Raw genomic sequence first — 10,164 nt, 5'->3', positions numbered from 1 at the left:
TTTGCTTTCTCAAGGAACGCATTAAAATTCAACGGAACAACAGCACGGGCCATCTATCTACAAATAAACATAGACAAGCAAGATACTATCAGGTACTAAGTTCATGATAAATTTAAGTTCAATTAATCATATTACTTAAGAACTCCCACTTAGAAAGACATCCCTCTAATCTTCTAAGTGATCACGTGATCCAAATCAACTAAACCATAACCGATCATCACGTGAAATGGAGTAGCTTTCAATGGTGAACATCAATATGTTGATCATATCTGCTATATGATTCACGCTCGACCTTTCGGTCTCAATGTTCCGAGGCCATATCTGCATATGCTAGGCTCGTCAAGTTTAACCTGAGTATTCTGCGTGTGCAAAACTGGCTTGCACCCGTTGTAGATGGACGTAGAGCTTATCACACCCGATCATCACGTAGTGTCTGGGCACGACGAACTTTGGCAATGGTGCATACTCAGGGAGAACACTTTTATCTTAAAATTTAGTGAGAGATCATCTTATAATGCTACCGTCAATCAAAGCAAGATAAGATGCATAAAAGATAAACATCACATGCAATCAATATAAGTGATATGATATGGCCATCATCATCTTGTGCTTGTGATCTCCATCTCCGAAGCACCGTCATGATCACCATCGTCACCGGCGTGACACCTTGATCACCATCATAGCATTGTTGTCGTCTCGCCAATCTTATGCTTCCACGACTATCGCTACCGCTTAGTGATAAAGTAAAGCATTACAACGCAATTGCATTGCATACAATAAAGCGACAACCATATGGCTCCTGCCAGTTGCCGATAACTTGGTTACAAAACATGATCATCTCATACAATAAAATTTAGCATCATGTCTTGACCATATCACATCACAACATGCCCTGCAAAAACAAGTTAGACGTCCTATACTTTGTTGTTGCAAGTTTTACGTGGCTGCTACGGGCTTAGCAAGAACCGTTCTTACCTATGCATCAAAACCACAACGATAGTTTGTCAAGTTGGTGTTGTTTTAACCTTCGCAAGGACCGGGCGTAGCCACACTCGGTTCAACTAAAGTTGGAGAAACTGACACCCGCCAGCCACCTGTGTGCAAAGCACGTCGGTAGAACCAGTCTCGCGTAAGCGTACGCGTAATGTCGGTCCGGGCCGCTTCATCCAACAATACCGCCGAACCAAAGTATGACATGCTGGTAAGCAGTATGACTTATATCGCCTACAACTCACTTGTGTTCTACTCGTGCAAATAACATCAACGCATAAAACCTAGGCTCGGATGCCACTGTTGGGGAATGTAGTAATTTCAAAAAAATTCCTACGCACACGCAAAATCATGGTGATGCATAGCAACGAGAGGGGAGAGTGTTGTCTACATACCCTCGTAGACCGGCAACGGAAGCGTTGACACAACGTAGAGGAAGTAGTCGTAAGTCTTCCCGATCCGACCGATCCAAGTACCGAACGTACGGCACCTCCGAGTTCTGCACACGTTCAACTCGGTGACGTCCCTCGAGCTCCGATCCAGCAAAACGTTGAGGGAGAGTTTCGTCAGCACGACGGCGTGATGACGGTGATGATGTTCTACCGACGCAGGGCTTCGCCTAAGCACCACTACGATATGACAGAGGTGGAATATGGTGGAAGGGGGCACCACACACGGCTAAGGAACGATCACGAAGATCAACTTGTGTGTCATGGGGTGCCCCCTTGCCCCCGTATATAAAGGAGGGAGAGGGGGAGGTGCGGCCGGCCCTAGGGGTGCGCCTGGAAGAGTCCTACTCCCACCGGGAGTAGGACTCCCCCCTCTTGCCTTGTTGGAAAACGAAGGGGGAAGGGAGAAAGAGGAAAGGGGGGCGCCCCCCCCCCCTTCCTTGTCCTATTTGGACTAGGGGGGAGGGGGTGCGCGGCCTGCCCTGGCCGGCCCTCCTCTTCTCCCTTATGGCCCATGTAGGCCCAATAACCCCCGGGGGGTTCCGGTAACCCCCCGGTACTCCGGTAAAATCCCGATTTCACCCGGAACCTTTCAGATATCCAAATATAGGCTTCCAATATATCAATCTTTATGTCTCGACCATTTCGAGACTCCTCGTGATGTCCGTGATCACATCCGGGACTCCGAACAACCTTCGGTACATCAAAACACAAAAATCCTAATTACGATCGTCACCGAAGTTTAAGCATGCGGACCCTACGGGTTCGAGAACTATGTAGACATGACCGAGACACGTCTCCGGTCAATAACCAATAGCGGAACCTGGATGCTCATATTGGCTCCTACATATTCTACGAAGATCTTTATCGGTCAGACCGCATAACAACATACGTTGTTCCCTTTGTCATCGGTATGTTACTTGCCCGAGATTCGATCGTCGGTATCTTAATACCTAGTTCAATCTCGTTACCGGCAAGTCTCTTTACTCGTTCCGTAATACATCATCCTGCAACTAACTTATTAGTTGCAATGCTTGCAAGGCTTGAGTGATGTGCATTACCGAGAGGGCCCAAAGATACCTCTCCGACAATCGGAGTGACAAATCCTAATCTCGAAATACGCCAACCCAACAAGTACCTTCCGAGACACCTGTAGAGCACCTTTATAATCACCCAGTTACGTTGTGACGTTTGGTAGCACACAAAGTGTTCCTCCGGTAAACGGGAGTTGCATAATCTCATAGTCATAGGAACATGTATAAGTTATGAAGAAAGCAATAGCAACAAACTAAACGATCAAGTGCTAAGCTAACGAAATGGGTCAAGTCAATCACATCATTCTTCTAATGATGTGATCCCGTTAATCAAATGACAACTCATGTCTATGGTTAGGAAACATAACCATCTTCGATCAACGAGCTAGTCAAGTAGAGGCATACTAGTGACACTCTATTTGTCTATGTATTCACACATGTATTATGTTTCCGGTTAATACAATTCTAGCATGAATAATAAACATTTATCATGATATAAGGAAATAAATAATAACTTTATTATTGCCTCTAGGGCATATTTCTTTCATTTATGATTAGCAATGTGTCGCAATGTCTATTCTTTCATACTCACCAATCACACGATAAATCAGTGCCAATTGGTTCAATTCAAGATTTAATTTTGTTGTTGTCAGATGCATTCCTCTTTCAGAGGCAACAAAAAAACTAAACACTAAAATTGCAATCGTAACTATTCATACATATGCAGCAAGAGAAACAGTTTTTACACTTATTTCAAAAACTCAGAAGCTTGTTATTACCTTTCGGGAGGTGATGGAGCAAGGAAGTTTCTTCAGCGGGGGGGATGGAGACGCAGACTGGGATGATGATGGAGACGAGCCACCGGAGGCGCGGACGGAGGTGCGGGTGAGGTCCATGAATCGTCGGCGGCGCGAGCAGACACACAACAGGTCAACGAATCGGCAGCGACAAAGAGGCGCAAGGTCCGTGGCGGCGAACCGACAACGACTAAGCGCGAGGTCGTAGGCCGTCCAATCGCGGCGGTGATTTGGCGCGAGGTCGGCGGATCACGGCAACGCGAGCGAGGCGGCGGTGGAGTTCGACGGGAACAACGAGCCTCTTTCATTTTTTCTTTTTCGATTTGGACGAGCAAGTTTTTTTCAGTACAACACGTCCATTTTTCTGAAGGGATGTCAAGCTGTGACATCTCTCCACAATGTCAGAGGATCCGGCACCGGGCTGACGGGCCATGGCTTGGTTGGCCCCAATGCCGTGCTTGTAGAGATAAGATGTGTGTATGTGGGTATCTGCGATTATATAGCGTGTTAAAAAGTCCAGGAATACAGATTTGTACTAACGTAGAAAATGGAACAGAACCCAGAAAATCTTTAAGCAACAGGCACCAGCAAGCAGCAGCCAAGCGGCGACTTGTTTCCGGGTTGCGTCACGCCTCATCCCCCCACCCCCTCCCTTGCCGGCGAGCCACCCTCCTCCTCTATGCCCCAGCCAGCGCGCACGCCACAGCCGACGCCGTGCTAAGCTTCGGCGCGGAGGCCTCGTGGCCGTGGATCGTGATGGAGGCGGCGACAGGAGAGGCGATCCCGCCGCGACACCCGGCTTCGGCGGCGGCGGAGCAGGAGCGCCCCGCCCCGCCGTACCTCCCCAGGCTCGTTGCCGGCGTTCTCTCCGGTGTGCTCACCGGCCTCTTCGCGGTCGGTACGCGCCCTGGCTCCTGTGTTTGGTTGTGACGCGTTTGTCGGTGATTTCGAGCTCTCTATTGGTTGGTGGAGAAGGGATTGGGTCTCTTGGCCATTTCTTGGTCCAACAAACCCTTCAAGGCCAAAAAAATCGTAGCGATAGCAAAGTTTATTGACTTAGCAGCCGATCTTTTGGTTCGTGTGATCGTATTTTGATGTCGATTTGTGATTGTCCGAAGCTGGAGGCCTGACGGGGGCAGTCACCGGCGCGTTGGCTGGGAGAGCTTCGGACAGCGGCGTTCTCCGGGGAGCCGGACTGGGGGCATTTGCTGGCGCTGTCCTGTCCATTGAGGTCCTGGAGGCTTCCCGCGCCTATTGGTGCGCCGACAGGTCAACACCGCAGAGTACATCATCCATGGTCCGTACCGTAAGATTCTTCAGCAAATCAGTCTACAAAATTTGGCAGAATATAACGTTTTTATTTTTGCCAAATAAATGCGATTGGATAGTAACATTCCTGCCGCAGCTCGTCATTTTGATTGGTCTTTAAATTCGAACAGCTGCTTGCATTTTTTTGCCTCGATTATAGAGAGTGTTCTTCATTGTTTATAAAGTAAAGTACGTTCGTTAAATATATTATATACTTCAGTCAGTGGATGACACGTTATTGATCCATCCACTGAGGATTTGCTTACAGAAAATGTGTGTTCGATTTCCAGGGGGATTTCGTGGATCAGCTCCTTCATGCTCGGTTCGTGGGAGAGCAGTATGAGCCATCAGTGTATATGTCATATCGTTGGCAGGTCAGTTGTTCTATACCCCTAACAGTGCTAATGCGGTATCCTCTGCAAGGAAGTGTGCCCAAATGAAAGTTATTCTCTTCATGCTTCCTATTAATTGGAGGGTTCTTGCAGTTGCTCATTTTTGTGACCATGTTTTTTACCTGTATACTAATCCATTTCATAGTGTGTTTTATGTAAATTGTATGGTGAGGTCAGCTAAAACAAAATATAATTGTTATAGTGAAGTTTCTACCCTTTGCTGCACACATAATTTTTCGTACTGAAGTTAAGACATTCAACAGGTTGGTATTGCAGAGTTTGGCAATGATGATCCGTATGATATCACTGGAGAAGTTTCATCCGATGGGCTCTCACAGGATAACTTGAAGAAGTTGCCATACCATGTGGTGATTGATCAGAAACAAGAGCCAGCTGGTGAAAACTTGTCTTGCCCTATTTGCCTACAGGTACAAGTGTAACAGTTACATATATGTTTTATTGGATTTTACCTAGCAGGGAAATAACTTCACCATCCAATCTGTAATTTATGCTGCCTTAATTGATAGTCTGGTAGATGTATATGTTGTCTGGCTGAACGGTTCGAAATCATCTTACTTTTGATTGGTATAATGGAGGTGAGAATTATGGAAATTATTTCCAAACCATCTTATTTTTAATTTCCTTAATCTAAGTAACTCCATACGGATTTCACTGTTCAGAAGCTGGAATTATTTATTGTCTAAAATATGTGGTGGTAACATCTTATCTGTTTGGAGTTGGACTATTTGAAATAATCTTATGTGATAATGTGCTTTTTGAAGGTGGGTAATCATTGGAATTCTCAAAATTTAAAACTTAGTAGATAACCACACAATACTTGGTCGAATTTGTACCTGGAGTGTCTATTCCTTGCTTAATTTTTGTTTTACCCAGACCTATGTGCTATTTCTGAATATTTAGCAAATTTGTTGACCAGCTCTCAGGAGCAAATTAGTTAGTAGCATGAGTTGTCACCCTCACGTTATATGTTATTTTCCAAATTGATATGTCTTTTCAGTGTAAGTAAGCAAATTTTGGCTCTGCTTTCTTTGAAATTGTGAGTTAGTTTATGAATGCATGGGAGTTTAATATGTACTGTCATTTATATATGATGACACAACCTCGATATTTGAACTGTCTGGATATGTAGGGTGTATTTTAATTGGTTAAAACAAGGTTTTAATCAACAATTACTCCTTTAATATGTAGTTTATGTGGTACGAAATGTCGGAATCACAATTGTAAGTACTTTATATATGAATCCAGTGAAATTTGTTTTAACCAATCAAAATACACCCTTAATATCACCCATGTATCTGGACAGACAGTCCGTATTTGAACTTTGTTTCTTATGCCCTGACACTCTGTTCTTGTCCTAGGATATCGTGACGGGAGAGATGGCGAGGAGGCTGCCGAAGTGTTGTCACACCTTCCATCAGCCCTGTGTGGACAAATGGCTCATTGGCCATGGTTCGTGCCCTGTTTGTAGGCAAGATGTGTAATATATGATGTCTTGTTTGTGCTATCTTCTTAGAATGTAGGTAACACAGCTGTGTAAAATGCTTGTTCTCATGGTACATAGAAAGGTAAATAGCAGTGTAAATCAAGCCATGCATGTGTTTCTACACTGAAAATAAAACGGCTATGTACATAAGATATTCCGAGGATCATTCTTTTTCCACTCAATTGAGATGTGTAAGTAACCTAAATTTGACCTGCTTCTGATGCATAAATAACCAGTACTATCTCTGCCGCTCCAGGCCATGGTTCTGTCTGTTTTGCATTGGGAATCTGGGATATTTCCCCCATTGCTACCAACAGCTACGAGATGGTCTTGGTTGCCCTTATGAATGATTCTACACAAAAAAGTATCAATGATTTAGGCCTCTTTTATCTTCTTCTTGCTGTCATGAGAACTGGTTGTTGGATAATTTCGAAATAGTTGGCATTTTTGACAGAGTTTAGTTGGATTCACATACAAAGATTGAACCCAAACAACTTAATCAAAGTGGGTTGATTATGGAGGTTGACGTATTGATAAAAATGCTTCTATCAATCAGATCTCTTGCCGTGCAGAAAAAATGACCATTGTCTTCCTGATGTTGCCTTAACTAGCACAGTGGCCCTCGCAAATGTGAGGGAATCATCTTTGCCATCAGACCAGTAGATGAGCATTCGACCCCTCAAAAAAAAAAAAGATGAGTGTTCGATCAAAAAGTTCTTGAGCGTTGGATGCATTCTTGAAACAGCGTCCACATCCCCTGGGCAGTTGAAACGAGTTTCTTTTATTCACAGCTGTTTCCATCTCTCGTAATTTTCCAAACAAACTTCCTCCATTCACGTTGGTTCCATATATGAAGTTCCTACAATCACAAATATTTCTGTGTACACGCGATGCTTCCTTTCCAAATTCCAACACTAAGATATGCTTCACAATTAATCACATTTTTCTCCGTGCGCTATCACGATTCATTTTGTGACATAGACATCGTTCATAATTAATGCAAATCATATTAACAAATTAAAGTGTGCTTCTACTAAAATCAACATCTCCCATAATTGATTACTATTGATTCAAGATCCACGACTCAATTATTACACCATTGAGTGACATCACCGATAGAGTAGCAACGAGACTGGTAGGTCAACATACCAATCGTATCTTCATATGACTCTTGTTCATCTTTCGATGTGTGTGTTCGGAGATCAAAACGTTCTTACTCTCTCGTCAAGATAACCAGGTGTGCTTGCAACATGAACCGTCCATGCCCGTCTTATACACTACACATCTATAATACCATGGGACATGGTGTATTTAAAGGAACATGTATTTTTAGAAGGTACTCCCTCCATCCCATAATGTAAGACGTCTTTTGACACTAAACTAGTGTCAAAAAACGTCTTACATTATAGGACAGAGAGAGTACTATAGTTGGATGAACACTATCAACTTGATATTTTTAAGCGAGAGATCACCCTAAAAAACATGTCTACTGCACATCAAATAAGTTGCATAACAATGGATTAACATCATAGGCACCTAATAACTTAGTGACATGGTATAACCTTACCCGCAAAAAGAAGACATGGTACAACCCTACCCGCAAAAAGAAGACATACAGGAGTAGTCTACGTCGTCTTCGTGTAGTTTTTGCAAAAAGCTTGCCCTGAGGTTGACACGTATAAACAAATAAAAGGTTAGACACCTCTAATCACTTTTCCTAATTACCATGGCTGCTATGGTTAAGTTGGCAAAAATTTAATTTCCTACTAAACCATTAAGCATGACAGTTCACATTGTTGTTTCAACATGAGGGGTGTCTTAGGATATATCCAAGACCAAACTTTGTCTTTACGCGTGACCCCCGTATTTATCAAATCTACTAACCTTCTTCATCCCAAAATTTATCTCTCTCAACTATGGTTGAACCCAAATAATCTTAAGCATAACTTTGGTTAGCGATCAACATACTGAGGAGCATCATAAAAACACCTCAGAAATCCAGACTTTTGTAACAAAGTTCTTCCATACTTTTGAGGTCAAAATTTCGCAATTAGAAGGGTTACAACATGAATGTCCTGTAATTAGAGATGTTTAATCACTTCGCACATAAGAGCAATGCTAAATAACACCATATACACTAATCGTACATGCATGTACTCATATATTTGCTCATGATGCCATTGAAGGGGAACGTGCTACGCAACAAAATAATTATGCTACACGATCGCACCCATGAACACTGTTAGGATCGGGAGTATATCGACCAGAGGGGAGGGGGGGGTTGAATGGGAGATTTAAAATTTCCTTCGAAACTTCAAATCTCTCGAGGTGAAAAGGCGGAAGTAAAACTAGACATGAAAACTAAAACTAAATTGTCACGGCTACCTGAAGGAAAAACAATTTAGATGAGAAGGACTAAGCATAACTTTCAATGAAAGTGGTGATAATCCTCCTAGTATATTAACAGAGAAACTTCACGATAACAAATGGTAGCATACAATGAGGACAATGCAAACAACATGGATGAAAGATCACAAATGAAGACTAAAAAAGAACTACATACATGTTATTGAGATATGTTCATTAGAGCACAACTCATTTGGATGACAAAGTAAAACCAAAGGATTATCAGATGAGCATACAAGCAAACAACTTTGAGCACGACAAACTGAAATACACTAAACAATATAGCCAAGCAACAGATAATAAATGGTACAGATAAATGGCACAAAGCACCGAAGATAAACTACTAAAAGTATTGTAGTTGAGTAGAATGAACCGGTGGTGCTCAATGGCGACAGATGATTTGGTAGACCAACTCACTCTTCCGTCCTATTCTCCTTCAACGCGGAGCTGATCAGACTTCCGTCGAATTCGCTCGGGTAGATGCTTATCGGTGATCTCCAAACCTTCAACACACTTCTTCACGAACCATAATTACTCTTGATTGCCGAAGACTTTACTTGGTGAAGATAATTACTCTTCGACACTCAAGCCGACACCTATCTATCTAGAGAGTGTGCAACTCTCAAGAGTAATAGGTACAAGAACTCTCAACTCAGATCTACTATGATGTTAATCACTAAGTTTTGTCTCCTGATTTTCTCTCAGCATATCTTAAACTCGAATCTCTCGAGAGGGGCGCTCAATCAATCTTCTCAAAATCTCAAGCAGAGTAGCCAATGAAAAAAGTTGGAGTGGGGTGGCTATTTATAGCCGCAACCTTCCCTGATAGGAAATGATCATTTAGGACACACAGTCCAACCAATGGCCAAATGACATGTTTTCCAATGGTTAGAATTTTGAGCACATCACAATTTTACTTGAGGAACAACTAAAGATGAATCCTCGGTCAGGAAGATATCTCTCGTAGTCCATAAGAACAACGTCTCTGACTGATAAGTAGAATTTTTTCGGAGCTCGGAGAGATTTCACTCGGTCTTGCATAGGTTTCGGCTAAGCATCACAACAGACTTAAGTCTCGAATAGCTATACCCCTCTTAATAGTACGGTGTCCCTATGACTCAAATAATAGAAAGAAGAACAACGAAACAAATACCACATCTTCACTTTGCCTCCAAACTTCTCGACTGCGGTAATTCTTTTTCGGATGCACCCATTGAAAATTGCTTTGCATCATCAATATTTTAAGGGCTCGATTCCTCCACACAATCTTCTCAGTATAGATTC

At 42.8% G+C, this 10,164-nt stretch overlaps 1 protein-coding gene across 2 annotated transcripts; it reads left to right on the top strand.

Annotated features, from left to right (window-relative positions):
* The first annotated feature begins 3,826 nt into the window (after positions 1-3,826).
* LOC125521020 (NEP1-interacting protein-like 2) lies at positions 3,827-6,727 on the top strand. 2 transcript variants are annotated; one of them, XM_048686070.1, is made up of 5 exons: positions 3,827-4,168; positions 4,389-4,576; positions 4,869-4,952; positions 5,234-5,398; positions 6,350-6,727. In XM_048686070.1, the coding sequence occupies exons 1-5, from the start codon at positions 4,027-4,029 to the stop codon at positions 6,470-6,472; spliced, it is 702 nt and encodes a 233-aa protein (XP_048542027.1). In that variant the 5' UTR covers positions 3,827-4,026; the 3' UTR covers positions 6,473-6,727. The 2 variants fall into 2 exon arrangements, with proteins under 2 accessions (XP_048542027.1, XP_048542028.1); XM_048686071.1 differs by having other exon boundaries at positions 3,832-4,168; positions 4,389-4,567.
* The last annotated feature ends 3,437 nt before the right edge of the window (positions 6,728-10,164 follow it).

This window comes from Triticum urartu, chromosome 7, assembly GCF_003073215.2.
Source record: "Triticum urartu cultivar G1812 chromosome 7, Tu2.1, whole genome shotgun sequence".
Taxonomy (NCBI): Eukaryota; Viridiplantae; Streptophyta; class Magnoliopsida; order Poales; family Poaceae; genus Triticum; species Triticum urartu.
The sequence above is the reverse complement of the archived record's forward strand: the minus strand, read 5'-3'. Positions and strand labels throughout refer to the sequence as shown.

Bases quoted from the DNA above. Each gene is read 5' to 3' on its own strand.
- LOC125521020 (XM_048686070.1), top strand. From the start codon at position 4,027: ATGGAGGCGGCGACAGGAGAGGCGATCCCGCCGCGACACCCGGCTTCG. The intron at 4,577-4,868 runs GTAAGATTCTTC...TTCGATTTCCAG, and splicing joins CATCATCCATGGTCCGTACC to GGGGATTTCGTGGATCAGCT. The intron at 4,953-5,233 runs GTCAGTTGTTCT...GACATTCAACAG, and splicing joins ATATGTCATATCGTTGGCAG to GTTGGTATTGCAGAGTTTGG.